Source organism: Chelonia mydas, chromosome 25 (genome assembly GCF_015237465.2).
Source record: "Chelonia mydas isolate rCheMyd1 chromosome 25, rCheMyd1.pri.v2, whole genome shotgun sequence".
Lineage (NCBI taxonomy): Eukaryota > Metazoa > Chordata > Testudines > Cheloniidae > Chelonia > Chelonia mydas.
The window spans coordinates 2623950-2644657 of record NC_057858.1 but is presented as its reverse complement, the minus strand read 5'-3'; the positions used below and the strand labels follow the sequence as shown (position 1 = coordinate 2644657).

The 20708-nt window shown below is 57.5% G+C and overlaps 1 protein-coding gene across 1 annotated transcript in view; it reads left to right on the top strand.

The window, feature by feature from the left end:
• The window catches only part of FBN3 (fibrillin 3), a 281443-nt gene that overhangs the window by 181286 nt on the left and 79449 nt on the right, over positions 1-20708 (top strand). Inside the window, exons 18-29 of the mRNA XM_037885777.2 lie at positions 5396-5521; positions 6234-6359; positions 7297-7416; positions 8306-8443; positions 8525-8575; positions 9325-9450; positions 14971-15198; positions 15336-15461; positions 16050-16178; positions 18231-18356; positions 19153-19278; positions 19800-19922. Coding sequence (XP_037741705.1) covers positions 5396-5521; positions 6234-6359; positions 7297-7416; positions 8306-8443; positions 8525-8575; positions 9325-9450; positions 14971-15198; positions 15336-15461; positions 16050-16178; positions 18231-18356; positions 19153-19278; positions 19800-19922 — 1545 coding nt within the window. The remainder of the gene's footprint in view (positions 1-5395; positions 5522-6233; positions 6360-7296; positions 7417-8305; positions 8444-8524; positions 8576-9324; positions 9451-14970; positions 15199-15335; positions 15462-16049; positions 16179-18230; positions 18357-19152; positions 19279-19799; positions 19923-20708) is intronic.

Here is a 20708-nt window from a genome sequence, read left to right as displayed (position 1 = left end):
CACAGTTCTCCTTTTCTTTTTGCAGATACAGACTAACACAGCTGCTATTCTGAAACCTGTCATATTATAGGGAGTTGCCCATAATTAAGGTTGCCTAACACTTCCCATTGTAAGCCCCTGCTTTCAGTTGCTTATAACTAAGTGCGTGTGCATTTACATGAGTGTGTGGCCATGCGTGTGGGTTGGGTGACTATGTATGTGTGCACAGTGACCCGGCTAGGCTAAGCTAGCTGTGAGGAGAGGCAGGGGCAAAAGGATCATTTAAATGTTTAGAACTTTATAAGGGAAAACCCAAAGATTGTATCAAGAGCATAAATAATATCGAACATTACCAAGTACTTACTATGAATAGTAATTACTTGTAGGTTATCAACACATGAACATTTGTTACTCTTCCTGACTCTGTGCAGTGTGCATTGTGGTTAACGTGAACATAAGAGATTAGTAAACAATCTAATGTGTCACTTCGGAGAAGACCCGACTTTTCCTCTCCTTGGCTCTAAGTCCAGTGCTGCTCTCACTGGCCTGTTCTTTGCTTCCCTTTGGCCTGAAGTGCTCCTTCGATTCGCTCTTCCTGCAGCTGTACCTCTTTTCACTGAGTTTATCCACAGGCGGGTTTCTTCACCAACTGGGCCCTCCCTTCTCCATTGGGCACCTTTGAACTGTATTCCTTCACTAGCTGTTCAATCAGCTGATCGTGTACTGTAGGTCCTTTGTGGGTGGGCTTCTCATTTACTGTTTCCCGGATCTGTTTTCCTGTAAAACTGCTTTTTGATCAATTCCCTTTTTCACCAATCAGATTTCCTTTCAGTTGTTTCCCTTGAGACTCTCTCTGTGGATTTGATTTCCCTCTACTTCCCTTCTCTAGCAGTGTCTGCTCACATACCCCCGGCTATTTGTTTCTGCTTCTCCTGACTTGAAACCCGTCCTCTTTTCCTTCTTTCCTCCTTCTCACTTTCCAGTCCCCTGTTGTTATTCTCCTGTTCTTCTATTTTATCCCCTCCCCTCTGATCCCAGCTCCAGTTCTCCAGTGGCTCAGCATCTAGATTCTTCTGCTTCCCCCCTTCTTCTCTAGCAGCTTCTTCCAACTGCCCCCTTCAGGCAGATCCTGAGCTGCCTCCCAGTTCGAGCGCCCCTCTCACTGGCTGTCTCTCGCTCCAGGACAGCTCTAGCAGGTGCTAATGCCAGGGTCAGGGTTACTACATGTATGCGCATGAGCCTGTGTGGGAGGAGGCGTGTCCTCATGCACGTGTGTGTATGAGTGAGCATGGGTTTGGTTTTCATGTGGGTGCATGTGTGAGTGTGGATGTGAGAGTGAGCATTTGTGTGTGCATGCGTGTGAGTGTGTCTGTGCCTGCACATAAGTGTGGAGGGAGTGAGAGTGGATATGTCTCTGCATGCCTCTGATTCTGCCCTAAAAGCCAGCAACTTAATGTTAGACAAACTTCTCCAGGTTAGCTCCAGACCCTGTGCTGTGCACTGAACTACCCGGCTGGTTCTTGGCACCCTGGTGCAGGCTGCGTGTCTGGGGCTGCAGAGTGTGGCTTTGTGCCCTGCTTCGATACGAATTCAGAGTGTGTCCGAGCGCATCCTCTCCCCTGTCCTGCCATGCTCTGGCCAGTTCCCGGCGCATGGACGTGCAGTGTTTGCAGCCTCCCGGAGAGAACAGAGCCGATGGGAGCATGCTGGGGCGTTTGGGGCATGCTGCCAAGGGGCGGCTTTGGAGTAGACAGCTGGCAGGTCAGGCGGCAGGCAGCATGCTGCCAGCACTCAGCAGTGTTCAGATCCGCAGGAAGAAAGCAACGCAGCCAGACAGCTCTGGCCTTTCCAAGTCTGCTGAATGGGAAGGAGCCAGAGGCAAAACCCTGGAGGCCTCTGCTTCTTTAAGGGCACTGTGTCTTGGTGCAGCACTGCCCAGGCTGCAGGTCAGGAGCCCGTTAGCCAGGAGCTAGGATCTGATATGCCCTGAGCACAGAGTCACTGCCAATGTGGCCCAAGAACTCTGCCACACTGCAGTAGGGGAGTCAATTTCAGGGCGGGAGTCGCCCAGCCGTACAGAGACACAGAGACTAGCAGGGCTGGCGTGGCTATGGGGCTGCACCGCCTTGCACCTGCCCAGTACGGCAAGGCTGGAGTCACTGCTGCCTGGCCCTCGGTCCGCCGGAGCCGGCACTGGGCCCCCAAGGCAGAGGATTCTCTTCGCAGTGGAAGAGTTGCCTTGGCTGAGTGCTGAAGCTTTGCTCCTAGTGTGTGGGGGGGGTGCACTTTAGAGCTGCAGCAGGAGCTGCTGTCTGCCAGGCTGAGGAGGTGTCTGCTCCTGGGCGTTGCCTAGCCCAGGGCACTTCTTTGGTCAGACACATGCTCCCAGGTGGGCATGCTGCTGGCGTGTGTGAAAAACCTTCCCCAGGATGGCAAGCAGCCAGCTCTGCAGCTGATTAACAGGCCATGTGGGCACTGATTGCAGCTACGGGCCACGCTCCTGCATGGCAGGCTCGGTGCAGGCTTTACACACTCCAGAAAGTTCCTGGAACTCAGGCCTAGGATGCTGTGCCCCAGCTGCCAGCCTCCTGGGCGTGACCATGGGTCAGAGACCAACCCACTGTGCCATGCAGCCAGCCCGGGGCTCTGAGCCTAGCCTGCTGCGCAGTCTGGCCTGGCACTGGGCCCTGAGCCCTGCCCATTGCTCCATGTAGCTGGCCTGGGACTCTAAACCCAGCCCGCTGCACCTTGCAGACAGTCCAAGCCCCTGAGCCCAGTCCACTGCACCGTGTGGCCTGGCACTGAGCCTTGAGCCCAGCCCACTGTGCCATGCGGCTTGGCACTGAGCCCAGCCCACTGTGCCATGCGGCTTGGCACTGAGCCCAGCCCACTGTGCCATGCAGCTTGGCACTGAGCCCAGCCCACTGTGCCATGCGGCTTGGCACTGAGCCCTGAGCCCAGCCCACTGTGCCATGCAGCTTGGCACTGAGCCCAGAGCCCCGCCCACTGTGCCATGCGGCTTGGCACTGAGCCCAGAGCCCCGCCCACTGTGCCATGCGGCTTGGGACTGAGCCCTGAGCCCAGCCCACTGCGCCATGCGGCTTGGCACTGAGCCCTGAGCCCAGCCCACTGTGCCATGCGGCTTGGCACTGAGCCCAGAGCCCCGCCCACTGTGCCATGCGGCTTGGGACTGAGCCCTGAGCCCAGCCCACTGTGCCATGCGGCTTGGCACTGAGCCCTGAGCCCAGCCCACTGTGCCATGCGGCTTGGCACTGAGCCCTGAGCCCAGTCCACTGTGCCATGCGGCTTAGCACTGAGCCCAGAGCCCCGCCCACTGTGCCATGCGGCTTGGCACTGAGCCCTGAGCCCAGCCCACTGTGCCATGCGGCTTGGCACTGAGCCCAGAGCCCCGCCCACTGTGCCATGCGGCTTGGCACTGAGCCCTGAGCCCAGCCCACTGTGCCATGCGGCTTGGCACTGAGCCCTGAGCCCCGCCCACTGTGCCATGCGGCTTGGCACTGAGCCCAGCCCACTGTGCCATGCGGCCTGGCACTGAGCCCTGAGCCCAGCCCGCTGTGCCATGCGGCTTGGGACTGAGCCCTGAGCCCAGCCCACTGTGCCATGCGGCTTGGCACTGAGCCCAGCCCACTGTGCCATGCGGCCTAGCACTGAGCCCTGAGCCCCGCCTACTGTGCCATGCGGCTTGGCACTGAGCCCTGAGCCCAGCCCACTGTGCCATGCGGCTTGGCACTGAGCTCTGAGCCCAGCCCACTGTGCCATGCAGCTTGGCACTGAGCCCAGCACACTGTGCCATGCGGCTTGGCACTGAGCCCAGCCCACTGTGCCATGCGGCTTGGCACTGAGCCCTGAGCCCAGCCCACTGCACTGTGTGGCCTGGCACTGAGCCCAGAGCCCAGCCCGCTGCACCGTGCAGCCAGTACAGAGCCCTGAATCCACCTCACATTCCTGTGGAACAGAGCCATCCATATAGGGCAGGTTTGTTCCAGGCACTGGAAGTTCCCAGGGGTTTTTAGGCTGCGACTTGTCCCACCCTGCTAGCCAGCCCCGTCCAGCTCTTCGCCCTCTGCCAGACATGCACAGCCCCCCTGCACACCACTGCCAGGACTGCGGGGCCCCCCCACACCTGCCAGGGCACATCGGCTGCAGCTCAGACAGCTCTTGATGGCAACAATAGGAAAAGGAAATTGACTTTGGCTTGTCCCCTTCCTGTGAGCTCAGTGCATGGCCAGCTGGGTGGGCGAGTTCAGTTCAGCAGGGAGAGTGCAGTGGGCATGTGGGTGCTACTTGGGGGTCATTCCTTGCCCCCACTTCTAGCCCAGCTGCCCTGAGACTGCTCTCCACGACACCTGGGTGGCACCCTGCCAACCCAGTGGCTTCTCCTCCCTCCTCGCCAGCCCCCGGCCCCAACAGGCAGTGCTGCCTTGGGTGTAGTGGAGGGCATGTGCAGATTCCCTGCGGTTGCTCCTGCCCTCAGCATGCTGGCACGGCGCCTGGCTCACACCTCCTTCGGTGTTCCTGGGCGGGGCCAGTCGAGTGCGCGAGGGGATGTGTAGACTGCCAATGGCAGGCGGGGATGGCTGGCGCTCAGCTGCACCTGCTGTCAGGCTGCACTGGCTCTGTGCACCGGGCTGGGTCTCCCATCTCCTAAGGCAGCTCCCTGGTCTCATGCCCAGCACTGCCCCCTGTGAATCACACGCCTGCTGCCTGCCTGGGCTTGGCACTCCACGTGGTTGGTGGGAGAGACCCCAGGCCAGTGGAAGGGTGTTTCCTGCCCCCCCGCTCTGGGGTGCTGCAGGGCATCGATGCCAGAGTCTTCTGAGAATCCAACTTTTAATCAAAGGCGCAAATGGCTCCTCGGATGGGGGCTGTTATTCCCCTTGCAATAGCTCTGCTCCCGCACTGATGGGACAGCGGACGGACATGGACAGAGTGACACTGACTCAGTGCACGGCACGGGGCGTTCTCGTGGGCGCTCCCCAGGCAGGAGGAACTGCACTCCGCCCATAGGGCTAGGGGGCTTTGTGGCCCCCACTAGCCCTATGCCCCCAGTGTGTGCTCTGCACCTGACTCACTCCCATGGAGGTAGCTGCATTTCCGTGCCACGGGGAAGGTTTCTGCCAGCCAGGAATCACACTGCTGAGTGCTGGGTAGAAGCCCTTGCAACTCTGAACCCTGGAGACTCCTCTAGGGGCAGGGCTGGGGGGCAGAGCCGTGCTGCACTCCCAGCACTGGCCATGCACTCTGCTGGGTGGGGGGAGGCGAGGGAGTGTCAGCAGAGGGGTAGTTAGGAGGGGCCTGCGGGCAGCAGCGGGTGCAGCGTTGGAGGCTGAGGGACATTTGGGAGTCAGCCGCTGTTCCTGCTCCATCGTTTTGTGTGGCTCCTTCCCCTGCACAGATATCAATGAGTGCGCCCTCAACCCGGACATCTGCCCCAACGGCATGTGTGAGAACCTGCGCGGGAGCTACCGCTGCATCTGCAACCTGGGCTACGAGTCAGATCCCACGGGCAAGAACTGCGTGGGTGAGTTCCGGCCGGGCAGCGGGCAGCGTGGGCAGCCTCTGGCTGGAGGCCCAGGCTGTGCTCAGAGCATGGCAGGTGGCTGGCTGGGGCAGCTATGCAGGCCAGTCGTAGGCCAGAACTGACAGGCCAGGAGGCTGGGCACTTGGCGGCCGGGTTCTGCACTGAGCCCGGGCAGTGGGGCTGAGGGTTATGGCTGGAGCTGAAGACCCAGAATGCAGAGTTCTCTGCTGGGGATGATTCCCTGGCACTGGGTATCCGCATGAACACAGCTACAGAGCAGTATTTTTGCCAGTTAATACAGTCCCCAAATGCTTGGTGCCCTAGTGCCCTATCAAGGTAGGGGTGTAAAGCATTGAACTGTGGTGGGCACCGGTGGGGGAGCCCAGGCAAGCCAGGGCCTGGGGACAGTGACTGCAAAGGAAACTAAGCTTCAGCCAGCCACACTCAGCCCTGCGGTAAGTCCCTTGGCCGAGGGGAGGAATCGCTGACTGCTGCCCTGCAGCTCTGCCCCATCCTGCTGCAAGGCCTCCCACTCTGTCTCTCAGGGAAGCAAACGGGGCAGCTTTCCCCATCTCCTTTCAGGCGGCGCCTGTAAGCTTATGCAGGAGCCCCTCGGGCTGGGCGGGCGGACCCCTGGGAGCTCTTTCCAGCCCTTGCTGCTGGGGAGGCCTGGGCATTGTCACACACTAGCCTTGCCTGTCTCTGCCCACAGATGTTGACGAGTGCGCCGTCAATCGTTTGCTCTGTGACAACGGTCTGTGCCGTAACACGCCTGGCAGCTACACGTGCACCTGCCCCAAGGGCTTTGTCTTCAGGACAGAGACAGACACCTGTGAAGGTAACGGCTCCTCGGGCCCCACTGGCTGAGCCGGAGCACTGCTACCTTTGCTCCCAGGAGAAGCAGGAACAGCCCCATGTCAAAGCTGCAACCTGCTCCCATTCCAAGTCCTGCTTTACATACCTGGCCTCAGCACAAACCCGATTTTCTGTTGAAGTTCAGTGAAGTTTCTTGCAAGCTGCAGTAACAGCTCTGCTGGAATGAAGCCAGCTGGAGGGCCGGATGCTGTGGCACGTGGATGGCTGTGGACCCGTTCTCATCCCCGGCATTGTTCTGTGTGGCTTTGCGCTGGCCAGGAGCAATGTGAGCAGCACAGACTGAGTCGTCACTCCGCAGTGAATCCCTCTGCTGGCATGTTGCCCATGCTCCTGGCTGGGCTGGGTCTCACTGAAGCTCCTCACAGTTCTCCCTGGGCCTGACTAACTGCAATAACTTTGTCTTCCACCAGTTTCGCCCCCTCACTGCTCACCCCCTTCCCAGATGGTCACTAAACATCCTAACAACACAGGGCCTAGCACAAAGCCTTGGAGTCCTCACTGGCTAATGGGATAGTTATTGCCCCTCTGTGTCCTGCTCTTCCCCCATGTCCCTCTCACCAGGGCTGCTTAGCTCCTCCGGCAGCCTTGCAGGGCTCTGGCAAAGGCCTTTTGACAATCCCATGACTGCTGCAGCCCTCCTGTCTCCACTGCCCTGCCAGGGGTCACGGGTGGGTTAGGGGAGCACCAGTCCCTTGTTACCTGCGGCTCCAGCTCCAGGACTGGGTCTGAGCCGAGGGGCTCACCGCAGGGTTACAGCTCATCCCACTGGAGAGGCAGGGCTGGCCGTCCAGGCTGCGGCTGCTCCAGACTCCCCAGGCTGGGGCTGCTCTGAGCCCTGGGAGCACTGGGTCTCAGGTTCTGGGAATGCTGTTCTGGTGACAGTCATTCTCCTGTCTCAGATATCAACGAGTGCACCTCCAACCCCTGTGTGAACGGGGTCTGCAGGAACAACGCCGGCTCCTTTGCGTGCGAGTGCTCCCCGGGCAGCAAGCTGGACCCCAGTGGCACCATCTGTGTGGGTAAGGGGCTCCTGACAGAGCCAGTGACGGGGAGGCACTGCTGGTGCCAGCAGCCCTGCTTAGTGTCCATCTGCACCAGAGCCGGGCATGGGAAAAAATCTCAGCCCCTCCCTTCAACAGGCACGACTGGCCTGTCATTGTCACACTAGCTTTGCAGATTTGCCAGGAGCTGTGTCTTTTCTGTGCAGCCGGGAAGGCCCAAAAGCATCCCAGGAGCCAGCACGGTCCCAGCCACTGCCCTGGTCTAGAAAAGCCCTCAAGGAGCTGCAGCAGGCGTTAGCTGGTGTGAGGTTCCCAGTGGTAGGGTCCCAGAGCCACCTGCTCCCTGGGCAGAGAGGAGCTGGTACTGGCAGGCTGTCGCTCACATGCAGGTTTCACTACGGCCCTTCGTCTGAGTCGGTCATTTTGCTAAATTAGCGTCCATGCTCGTTTGGACATGAGCTTTGTTTACATGGTTCTGCACTCCTCCCTCAGGCAAAGCTGCCACTGTCCCGCCTGCGAACAGCATGCAGGGCTGGCTCCTGTGTCTGCAGGCAGGAGAGGGACAGGAAGGGGAAAGGTGGTAGCCCCAGCACAGCTGCCAGTAGCCAGTCGGCATTGCCAGCAATTAGCGCACAGTGGTGGCAGAGAGAGCCCAGCACAACAGGACAAAGCCACGCTGCTCGGGTCCCCCGGGGCCCTGCTGCCATGCACGTGTGCACGTGTGAGATAGCAGGCCTGGAGGACAGCGCTCATTACTTGGGTTCCAAGCCCAGCCCTCTTTCCCAGCGGGGAACCTGTCTTCCAGATCCTTTCCACTGCAGCCTCCAGCTGTGAGCACCAGGCTCCAGCCAGCCAGCAGGGTCACGGCTGGGGAACAGCTTTTCACTCGCTGCGTTTGCCTCCACAGACAGCATGAAGGGAACGTGCTGGCTGAACATCCAGGATGGGCGCTGTGAGGTGAACATTAATGGGGCCACGCTGAAGTCGGAGTGCTGTGCCACGCTGGGAGCAGCATGGGGCAGCCCCTGCGAACGTTGTGAGATCGGTAAGGCTGGCTCCGGGGGGCGGGCTCCTCCCCCACAAGGACAGACCCTTCCTCTGATGATGCCCCTTTGCTCTCTTGCAGATACCACCTGCCCCCGAGGGTTTGCCAGGATGAAGGGGGTCACATGTGAAGGTAACACCAAGTCTATCGGAGGGAGGCTGCAGCTGGGGTCATGTTGCACTTGTTGTTTTCATACACCCAAGGCCTGGCAGGAGCTGACATGGGCCCATCCCCTCCCTCCGTCCTCCTGACACCTTCCTGCCCCTTTCTTGGCCCCTGCACTGAGTATCACAGTCCTGGCAGAGCTGCGGGTGTCACCCTGCGGAGGCGGAGGATGTGGACTCCATGTTGTCCAGTGACTGGATAGACCCCGTCCTGGTGTGGTGTGACACTGACGAGGAAGCCTTTCACACCGTGGCCAAGTGCATGTGAGCAGGGCCCTGGGCTGCCCCCTGGAGAGCTCAGGGATCACTGAGGGGGTGTGTGTGACTCGCCCTCCGGTATGCTAATCCATTCCCCCGGCACCCTGCTGCCCAGTGGGGATGGGCTCTGGCAGGGGCTGCACTGGGTTGCTGCTGCTTCCTGCTTGTGGCCTGCGGGGAAACAGGCTGGGGTTTCTCTGTGGGGCAGAGCCAGGAACAGCTCCTCTGTATAGTGCCCAGTGCTGGAGCTGAGGTACCCACGGCTCCCCAGCGAGGCGGGCACTCACCGCGGCTGTAATCTGTCTGGGTGGACGTGGTGGGTTGCTAAGTACACCATTCTGCGCGGTTCACCATGGTGGCTCTTCCCATGGCTTCCCCCAGGCAGGCTTGTCCCCCGTTAATCTCTGGGCCTGGCTGCTGTCTGCCACCTCAATGCCCTCTTTTGTCTCCATCCTGCAGATGTGAACGAGTGTGATGTCTTCCCCGGTGTCTGCCCCAATGGGCGATGCATGAACACAGCCGGCTCCTTCCGCTGCGACTGTCCGGAAGGGCTGACCCTTGATGGGACTGGCAGGACGTGTGTGGGTGAGGACAGCCGCTGCTGTGGAGGCCCCAGCCCCTCCTGTGCCAAGGAGGTGCTGGGGGAGCTGGGCACTGCCATCACACAGTCACCCATTGCTTCTGGCTCCTTCCGTCTGCAGAGCTGGGCCCCTTGCTGTTCACCCTGCACAGGGAAGGGGATGGGTCGCACAGAAAGATCAGAGGCTGACTTGGAGCAGCTTCCAGCCCGGCAGCACATGGGGAATGGTGTGGTTCTCTAGAATATACATCCAGCTGCCAGCAAGCTCAGATGCGGGAGGGCCAGGTGAGTGCAGGGCGGGCAGGTGAGCACAGGGGGGCCAGGTGAGTGCAGTGTTGGAGATCAAAGAGTCAGAGAAATGTAGGGCTGGAAAAGACCTTGAGAAGTCATCAAGTCAAGCCCCCTGTGCTGAGGTAGGACCAAGTAAACCTAGACCATCCCCATCTACTTTTCTCTTGAAAAGAAAAGGAGGACTCGTGGCACCTTAGAGACTAACCAATTTATTTGAGCATAAGCTTTCGTGAGCTACAGCTCACTTCATCGGATGCATTCAGTGGAAAATACAGTGTGGAGATTTATATACACAGAGAATATGAAACAATGGGTGTTACCATACACACTGTAACCAGAGTGATCAGGTAAGGTGAGCTATTACCAGCAGGAGAGCGGGGGTGGAAGGGGGGAAACCTTTTGTAGTGATAATCAAGGTGGGCCATTTCCAGCAGTTGATAAGAGCTTGTGAGGAACAGTGTGTATGGGGGGGGCGGGAAATAAACATGGGGAAATAGTTTTACTTTGTGTAATGACCCATCCACTCCCAGTCTTTATTCAAGCCTAAATTAATTGTATCCAGTTTGCAAATTAATTCCAATTCAGCAGTCTCTCCTTGGAGTCTGTTTCTGAAGTTTTTTTGTTGAAGAATTGCCACTTTTAGGTCTGTAATCGAGTGACCAAAGAGATTGAAGTGTTCTCCGACTGGTTTTTGAATGTTATAATTCTTGACGTCTGATTTGTGTCCATTTATTCTTTTACGTAGAGACTGTCCAGTTTGGCCAATGTACATGGCAGAGGGGCATTGCTGGCACATGATGGCATATATCACATTGGTAGATGTGCAGGTGAACGAGCTTCTGATAGTGTTGCTGATGTGATTAGGCCCTATGATGGTGTCCCCTGAATAGATGTGTCGACACAGTTGGCAACGGGCTTTGTTGCAAGGATAGGTTCCTGGGTTAGTGGTTCTGTTGTGTGGTATGTGGTTGCTGGTGAGTATTCGCTTCAGGTTGGGGGCTGTCTGTGGGCAAGGACTGGCCTGTCTCCCAAGATTTGTGAGAGTGTTGGGTCGTCCTTCAGGATAGGTTGTAGATCCTTGATGATGCATTGGAGAGGTTTTAGTTGGGGCCATTCTGTTATTTTCTTTGTTGGGTCTGTCCTGTAGTAGGTGACTTCTGGGTACTCTTCTGGCTCTGTCAATCTGTTGTTTCTGAGGCTGTGGATGGCATTGCGTTCTGCACGGCTGAGGTTATGGGGCAAGTGATGCTGCTTTTCCACAATTTCAGCCCGTGCACGTTGGCGGAAGCACTCTATGTAGAAGTCCAGTCTGTTGTTTCGACCTTCAGGAGGAGTCCACCCAGAATCCTTCTTTTTGTAGTCTTGTCGGAAGGTCTCTGTGGGTTAATACATTGTTCAGAGGTATGTTGGAAATATTCCTTGAGTCGGAGATGTTGAAAATAAGATTCTAGGTCACCACAGAACTGTATCATGTTTGTGGGGGTGGAGGGGCAGAAGGAGAGGCCCCGAGATAGGACAGCTGCTTCTGCTGGGCTAAGAGTATAGTTGGATAGATTAACAATATTGCTGGGTGGGTTAAGGGAACCACTGTTGTGGCCCATTGTGGCATGTAGTAGTTTAGATAGTTTAGTGTCCTTTTTCTTTTGTAGAGAAGCAAAGTGTGTGTTGTAAATGGCTTGTCTAGTTTTTGTAAAGTCCAGCCACGAGGAAGTTTGTGTGGAAGGTTGGTTTTTTATGAGAGGATCAGTTTTGAGAGCTCATTCTTAATCTTTCCCTTTGCTGTAGAGGATGTTGATCAGGTGGTTCCTCAGTTTCTTTGAGAGCGTGTGGCACAAGCTGTCAGCATAGTCTGTGTGGTATGTAGATTGTAATGGATTTTTTACCTTCAGTCCTTTTGGTATGATGTCCATCTGTTTGCATTTGGAAAGGAAGATGATATCTGTCTGTATCCATACAAGTTTTTTCATGAAGTTGATAGATTTCCACTCGATACGGCTAAATCCAGTGCCTTGCATAGTGACAGGTTTCAGAGTAACAGCCGTGTTTGTCTGTATCCGCAAAAAGAAAAGGAGGACTTGTGGCACCTTAGAGACTAACAAATTTATTTGAGCATAAGCTTTCGTGAGCTACAGCCCACTTCATCGGATGCATGTAGTGGAAAATACAGTGGGGAGATTTATATACACAGAGAACATCCTCCAGTGATGGGGACTCCACAACCTCCTGGGAAGCCTGTTCCAGAATTTAACTCCCCTGCTGGAAAGCTTTTCCTAATATTTAACCTAAATCTCCCTCACTGCAGACTGAGCCCCGTACTTCTTGTCCTACCTTCAGTGGATGTGGAGAACAATTGATACCCATCCTCTCTCTGACGGGTCCGCGAGTGCAGCGAGTTCTCCTTCCTCTCTGGTGTAGCCCAGGGGAGACAATGAGTTGTCACACAGCTCAGCTCTGAATGACAGTGGGATTCACCTAGAAAGTGGGTGGGGAGCCATCTCCTGTTCATAACCCATGTTAGTGCCCATTCACAGGCCATGCTGGATGGTACCCAGCCGTGTGCCCACTCTGGGCTCCCATAGGTGCTCCACTAGCTCCAGCTGAAAGCCAGTGACATGCCAACCCACGAGGCATAGCCAGCCGGGGTCGATGGAAGTGCTCCCAGTGAGGGTGAGATGGGGGAGGCTGTGCAGGGGGCCAAGAAATCCCCTCAGCCTCGGAGAAGTTGGGGAAGGGGATCTGAGGAGGCAGGGAGAAGCCAGGGGCCAAGGGAGGAGGAGGAGGAAGGCCAGAGGGAGCGATCCAGGTGCATCGCCTGGCACTGGGAAGTGCTGTTAAATGGCATTGATGTGGACACTGAACACCAGACAAGCATGCCCCACTGTGGGGGCTGCTCTGGGAACCTGTGCAGCTTCTCTGGGGATGCAGCGTGATCCTGCTCTCCCATGCTAACATCACTCCCCTATTGCGGCTCCTAGGGGTCAGGAACAGTAGATGAGCCAGGGCATTCTCATAAGCAAACTACGGAAATGTGGCCTAGATTAAATTACTCCAAGGTGGGTGCACAACTGGTTGAAAGACCATACTCAAAGAGTAGTTATCAATGGTTCATTGTCACACAGGGAGGGCTTATCTCATGGGGTCAGACCTGGGTTTGGTACTATTCAATATTTTCATAGAGTAGTTTTATAACCTTTGTGGATGGCAAGCTGGGAGGGGTAGTAAGCCCTTTGGAGGTCAGGATTAAAATTGAAAACAACCTTGACAAATTGGAGAACTGGTCTGAAATCAACAAGATAAAATTCAATAAAGACAAGTGCAAAGTACTTCACTTAGGAGGGAAAAATCAAACGCACCACTACAAACTGGGGAATAACTAGCTAGACACAGCACTGCTGGAAAGGACCTGGGGCGCTAGTGGATCACAAACTTAATATGAGTCAAGAATGTAGGAATAAATGGTCAGTTTTCAGAATGGAGAGAGGTAAATAGTGGTGTCCCCCGGGGATCTGTACTGGGCCCAGTCCTATTTAACATATTCATAAATGATGTAGAAGAAGGGGTAAACAGTGAGGTGGCAAAATTTGCAGATGATACAAAACTACTCAAGACAGTTAAGTCCCAGGCAGACTGCGAAGAGCTACAAAAGGATCTCTCAAAACTGGGTGACTGGGCAACAAAATGGCAGATGAAATTTAATGTTGATAAGGGCAAAGTAATGCACATTTAATGCACTTTGGAAAACATAATCCTAGACATATACAATGATGGAGTCTAAATTAGCTGTTACCACTCAAGAAAGAGATCTGGGAGTTATTGTGGAGAGTTCTCTGAAAACATCCACTCAATGTGCAGCGGCAGTCAAAAAAGGGAACAGAATGTTGGGAATCATTAAGAAAGGGATGGATAATAAGACAGAAAATATCGTATTGCCTCTATAGAAACCCATGGTACACCCACACCGTGAATACTGTGTGCGGATGTGGTTGCCCCGTCTCAAAAAAGATACATTGGAATTGGAAAAGGTTCAGAAAAGGGCAACAAAAATGATTAGGGGTATGGAACGGCTTCCATATGAGGAAGGATTAATAAGACTGGGACTTTTCATCTTGGAAAAGAGGCGACTAAGGGGGGATATGATAGAGGTCTATACAATCATGAGTGGTATAGAGAAAGGAAATAAGTAAGTGTTATTTACTCCTTCTCATAATAAAAGAACAAGGGGCCACCAAATGAAATTAATAGGTAGCAGGTTTAAAACAAACACAAGAAAGTATTTTTTCATGCAACACACTGTCAACCTCTGGAACTCCTTGCCAGTGGGTGTTGTGAAGGCCAATACTATCACGGGGTTCAAAAGGGAGCTAGATAGATTCATGGAAGATAGGTCCATCAATGGCTATTAGCCTGGACAGGCAGGGATAGTGTTCCTAGCCTCTGTTTGCCAGAAGCTGGGATTGGGTGACAGGGCATGGATCACTTGATGATAACCTCTCTGTTATTCCCTTTGGGGCACCTGCCATTGGCCACTGTCAGAGGACAGGATACTGGGCTTGATGGACCTTTGGTCTGACCCAGTATGACCATTCTTATGTTCTAATGTGATGCAGCTGTGAAAAGAGCTAATATCAGTCTGGGATGTGTTAACAGGAGTATCCTATGTAAGACACAGGAGGTAATTGTCCGGCTCTGCTCAGCACTGATGAGGTCTTGGGGTGGAGTGAGGGGGCTTGGTTCTGGGCACCACACTTCAGGAAAGCTGTGGACAATTGGAGAGAGTCTAGAGGAAAGCAACGGAAAGGCTCAGGAAAATCTTTGAGGAAGGATTAAAAAACTGGGCATGTTTTGTCCTGAGTAAAGATGACAAAGATGACCACAGTCTTCAGATACGCTAAGGGCTGTTACAGAGAGGGAGGTGATCAGTTGTTCTCCATGTCCACTGGAGGTAGGACAAGAGTAATGGGCTTAATCTGCAGCAAGGGAGATTTCAGTTTGATATTAGGAGAAACTCTTTAACTCTCAAGGAGGGACATGGGCCCTGGGGCTGGCTTCAGTGAGCTGCAGGAGTGAGGGCTGCAGGCAGCCCTGCTGGGGAGAGGTTTCCTCTGGAGACGGGGAGCCCCATCCAGTGTGAGATTCACAGTAGGGCTGGCCTGCCCTCGGGGGTGCCCCAGGGAATGGAGAGGCCCCAGGCAGCTCTCTCCCTCCCGGGACACTCAGCCTGGCTCTCTCCCCAGACGTGCGTGCGGAGCAGTGCTACATGAAGTGGGATGAGGATGAGTGCATGGCGCCCCTGCCTGGAAAGTACCGGATCGACATGTGCTGCTGCTCTGTGGGCTCGGCCTGGGGCAGCGACTGCGAAGAGTGCCCCAGAGCCGGCAGCAGCGAGTACAAGGCCATCTGCCCCAGGGGCCCTGGCTTTGCCAACAGAGGGGATGTGCTCTCAGGCAGACCCTTCTACAAAGGTGAGAGGAAAGGGGGCGGCTGCTGAGCCCTGCGGGAGAAAATCCCTTCCTGGCTGCAGCCGGTGCCCAGGGACGTGCTCCCGGAGGCATGAGACAGACACCCTAACTGCAGCACTGACGCTGTCTTCCTCCCACAGATGTGAATGAGTGTAAGGTCTTCCCCGGCCTCTGCGCTCACGGGACCTGTCGGAACACCATTGGCAGCTTTCGGTGCCTCTGTGGCAACGGCTTCGCCTTGGATGCTGAGGAAAGAAACTGCACAGGTATGGGGAGAAGGGCTCACCCCATCTGGAGACTCCCCTGGCCCAGGCTCCCCTGCTGGGGTCAGGGTGTGCTGCTGCCATGTACCCCAGTCCCCTGGACCAGCTCCTTGGGCAGGGCATCTCGGGGGGAGGGATAGCTCAGTGGTTTGAGCATTGGCCTGCTAAACCCAGGGTTGTGAGTTCAATCCTTGAGGGGGCCGTTTAGGGATCTGGGGCAACAATTGGAGATTGGTCCTGCTTTGAGCAGGGGGTGGGACTAGATGACCTCCTGAGGTCCCTTCCAACCTGATATTCTATGATTTACCGAGGGGGTGGGGTAAGATGCCACTTTGGGAGAGCCCCCTGCAGCATACGCAGCCTGCCCCAAAGGGTGCCAGCTTCCAGCATGTAAGGAGCAGGTTCTGATCAAGGGCAGCTGATGTCTCCTCCCAGTGAGATGAGCTGCCAAAGCCAGTCTGGCAAGTCTGCATTCTCCTCTCCATGCTCTCAGCACCTGGGGCAGGCAGACCCTCTCCCGGCAATGCCCCCGGCTTGTCCCTAGCTCCAGGGGCTGGCTGGCTCCTGGCTGAGCCTCTCCCATGCCCACAGATATCGATGAGTGCCACATCTCACCGGACCTGTGTGGCCACGGCACCTGCGTCAACACCCCGGGCAGCTTCGAGTGCGAGTGTTTTGTGGGCTACGAGAGCGGCTTCATGATGATGAAAAACTGCATGGGTAAGAGAGCATCCCTGAGCTGTGCTGGTGGGAGGGAGAGCGAGTGCAGGGCACAGCCTGGCCCTGACGCCTGGAGAGTCTGGAACAGTCACTGCTTCCCTGCGGGGAGCCACTCTCCCATGATGGGGCGGGGGGCAGGAGAAGGGCAAGGCCTCCCTCAGCGTAGATGCCCTCTCCAGGCCCTGTTCATGGGGAGCAGCTGGATCCATGTAGCTGAGAGCAGAACGGGGCCTGAGAGTGTGGAGAGAGCTCGGGGGGGAGCTGAGCGCCCTGGATACCTGCCCAGGGGAGAGCACAGAGTCTGCAAGGGGCCAGGGTGGGCGGGTGTGTGTGTGTGGGGTGTTCAGGGCAGGAGTGGGAGAGTATGGAGGGGTTTGGGGGGGCTCAGGGGCCTGGTGGGTGGGGGAGACTCAGGACTTGGGCAGGCAGGTGTAGGGGGCTAGAGTGAGGGGGAGGGGCTCTGCAAGGGGGAGAGCACAGCCTGCATCAGGGAGCATTGGAGACACCCTGGATCCTGCAGCGGGGGCCATCTTGGGAATGGCTGGGAGCTCCCGCCAAAGGCCAGACCCCACTAGCCTCACCCTGCTGGCAGGGAGCAGTGGGAGGGAGTCCCCGACCCATTGCACAGCCAAGGCAGTGACGCTTCGAGACCTGCCAGGCACCGCCTGTGGCCTGCGTCCCAGGTGCACCCGCTGGAGCCAGGGTTCAGGCATTTTCCCCTCGCCCTCCCTCCAGCTGGGCAATTTGTCCTGCTGGAAATATGGCTTGGGGGGGAAAGAGCAAAATTTCCTCCCTGGAACATTCCCTGGAGCATAACCCTGAGGGCCACCTGGGGAGCAGCCAGGGAACTCAGCCCAGGGGCTGCTGGGACCAGGCCCTTGACTGCCCTCAGGGGCGGGGCCCAAGGTGCTCCTGGCTGGGCGGGTGGAGGGCAGGTTGCCCAGCTGCCCCAGCCATTCCCATTGAGGGGAGCCCACTCCAGCCTGGGCCAAGCCCACGTTTACGTTAAGGAGTGACCTGCCCGTTTCCATGGCAGCCTGAGCCTGTTCTCGGGCCCTGCGGGAGGCTGGTGCTCCGTGGCCTGTGTGTATCTTGGGACAGAGAAATGTCTTGGCGCAGCCGGAAGCGGCTTTCAGGCTGTTCCTGTCGCTGTGCCCCCTGCCAGCTGGGGAACGGCCTGCTCTCCGCCCCCCCCCCAGGGTGTCCTGGTGGCATCTCGCCGGCGAGAGGGCAGGGGCTGGGCTCAGCTGGGCCACTCCTGTGCCGCTGGGTGGCACCAGCCCGTGGGTCCGGGGGCCGGAGTGAGTGCGGTCAGGCCCTGGCAGGCTGGCACAGACCTGGTGTGTGGTGCTTTCTGCACTGATCTTTGTGCTCCACCAGCTCTCCTGGGACCATGTGCATGAGCGCCCCTCTGTCTCCGTGGCCACCTGCGCGGGGGCGTTACAGCGCTGGGACAGGCAGCTGACCACACGCGCATCGGCCTGCGGCACGTCCTGTTACAGCTGCCTGTGCCCCAAGCAGCTCCTGCTCCCTGGGCTGCAGCTTGGGACAAGTCTCCGTTCTGGGCAGGCAGTGAGCAGGGCCTAGGCCCTGGCAGTGGACTACACTCCCACTGCACAGACAGCACTTTGGGTAGCATTGTCTGTGCTGGAAGAGCTGGGAACAGACACAGCAACGATTTCAAACACCCTCACTCAAACCCCGGCCTCCTGGTCTTAGGGAGCTGTTGAGAGGGGCTTGGGGAGGGGCACGCAGGGCTGGGCACAGCCAGACAGCTGGGGAGCCAAGGCGCGGTGGCTCCTGACTGTCCCCCACATGGTGACGCGCTCTGTGCTCTGCACTGTCCTTTACTGGTTCTCTGTAACTTGCCATGTGGCTCCCTCCCAGCCTGAGCTGTGTTGTAGCGTTATCCATGGGGGTAACTCGGATTTGGAGGGTGGGTCCCAGCCTGGGCTTGGGGGTTCTTCCAGGCCAATGCTCCTTGGCACTGGAGTCACACGTACCTGGGAAACACCAGCTGCCAGCCAAACCCTTGTGTCCTGCTCTCCGCAGACATTGACGAGTGTGAGCGGGACCCGCTGCTGTGCCGTGGAGGGATCTGTGTCAACACTGAGGGCAGCTTCGAGTGCATCTGCCCCCCAGGCCACGAGCTGAGTGCAGAAGGCAATGCCTGCGTCGGTGAGTGCGTGGGAAGGGCCAGGGTGTCTGCAGAGCGCTAGCCCCCGCTCACACCCCAGCAGCCAAAGGGCCACACTGTGACCTGTGCCAGCTCAGGGATGATGGTGAGACCCCTGTCAGAGGGCCTGATCGTAAGCCCATGTTGGGCATGTGCAGATCCCACTCAGGTCAGTGGGGGGTTGAGGGCATGCTGCATTTCACAGAGTCTCTGTCGCTCCCAGAGCCACGTTACATTTATGGAGCGAGATCAGCTACCTGCTACCGACATGGTGATGGGCCAGAGGGGCAGCCGGCAGCATGCTGGGCTGCCCAGATGGCAGGAGTGAGAGTGGGACAGGCTGGACAGAGACCTATGGCAAGGAGCGATCCCAACCAGCACGGTACAGAGGTTCCTGGTGGGGATGCAGCCACCGGGAGTAGGACCCACTGTTTAAAATGCTCTAAAAAAGTAAAGAGCGCCTAGAAATACTGCCAGGAGACAAGGAGTGGGAGGTGCTGCAGAGCCCCGGGAGGGCAGAGAAATCCCACCTGGGCCTGGGGCAGTGGGGACAGGCCCACCTGGGAGCTGCAGCGAGTGCGCCTGGGGAAGTGAGCTGGTTCCTCCCCTCCATGCGGGGAGAGGGGATCCGAAGCAGCTGGGAGAGACCCAAGAGAGTGTCAGGACCTGGGTGGGTATGTGATGTGGCAGGGATGGGGGCTGTGGGGAGCTACAAGGGTCACTGTTAAAATGCAGCACTGGCAATGCTGGGAATGGCTGAGCCCAGCTGGCCCATTAACCCTTTCACTCTCACCCCAGATATCAACGAGTGCTCCCTCAGCGACAGTCTGTGCCGCAACGGACACTGCGTCAACGTCATTGGCACCTACCAGTGCGCCTGTGACTCCGGCTTCCAGGGCACTCCGGACAGGCAGGGCTGCGTTGGTGAGTGCACGTGGGGCTGAGCTCCAGGCTGGGCTCTGGGCCTGGTTTGGCTCTGCCCTGCAGATGCAGGAGGCAGAGAGGATGACCAGAGTGGGCTCTTCTGGCCTTCAGCCTCCAAGAGTCCCCCAGCTGGACGCCAGGGCAATGGGCTGCCTTTAAGCATCCGTGTGAAACATACCGACAGTGCAGCGCCCCCTTCAGGAGGGCGCCGGGATGGACAGCCCTATGCACAGCCATGCCTCAGCCACTGCCAGGCCCCGTCTGTCACAGGCTTGGTTAGTGCCCGATGTCCTGGTGCGGGCTGGACAGCAAGAGGCCGGGAAGGCAGCAGCCCTTTCTCCGAGTGCCCGTGGGGGCACTGTGAGCCATTGCCCCTGTCTGCAGGAGCCCACGGCGCAGGTGCATACTTCTGTCCTGCAGCTCTCTGGGTGCTAGCAGTGCCATGTGGGTCCCGTCTGGCTGCGTGGCTTGTGCCCAGCAGGAGGCCTGGCAGTGACTGGGGCGTGGCTGTTCCCATGCAGATATTGACGAGTGCACCATCATGAATGGCGGCTGCGACACGCACTGCACCAACTCGGAGGGCAGCTACCAGTGCAGCTGCAGTGAAGGCTACGCCCTCATGCCGGACAAGAGGTCGTGTACGGGTGAGTGGGGATCTGGCTGTTCTAGTGCTGGCACACGGGCTGCGCAGGGCGCTGCAGGATGCAACACAGCCTTGCACTGGGGTTGGGTGGGACTATCTTTGGGCCTTGTCCTGTGAGGTGAAGGGCATGAGATGGGCTCCACTGGCTCATGCTGAAGACAGCGATTAGCGCTGTGCATTGACAGACACCCCCAGCTCACCCTGCCCTCAGCCCTGTGCATTGACAGACACCCCCAGCTCACCCTGCCCTCAGCCCTGTGCATTGACGGGCACCCCCAGCTCACCCTGCCCTCAGCCCTGTGCACTGACGAGCACCCCCAGCTCACCCTGCCCTCAGCCCTGCGCATTGACAGGCACCCCCAGCTCACCCTGCCCTCAGCCCTGTGCATTGACAGACACCCCCAGCTCACCCTGCCCTCAGCCCTGTGCATTGATGGGCACCCCCAGCTCACCCTGCCCTCAGCCCTGTGCACTGATAGACACCCCCAGCTCACACTGCCCTCAGCCCTGTGCATTGACGGACACCCCCAGCTCACCCTGCCCTCAGCCCTGTGCATTGACGGACACCCCCAGCTCACCCTGCCCTCAGCCCTGTGCATTGACGGACACCCCCAGCTCACCCTGCCCTCAGCCCTGTGCATTGACGGGCACCCCCAGCTCACCCTGCCCTCAGCCCTGTGCACTGACGGACACCCCCAGCTCACCCTGACCTCAGCCCTGTGCACTGACGGGCACCCCCAGCTCACCCTGCCCTCAGCCCTGTGCATTGACGGACACCCCCAGCTCA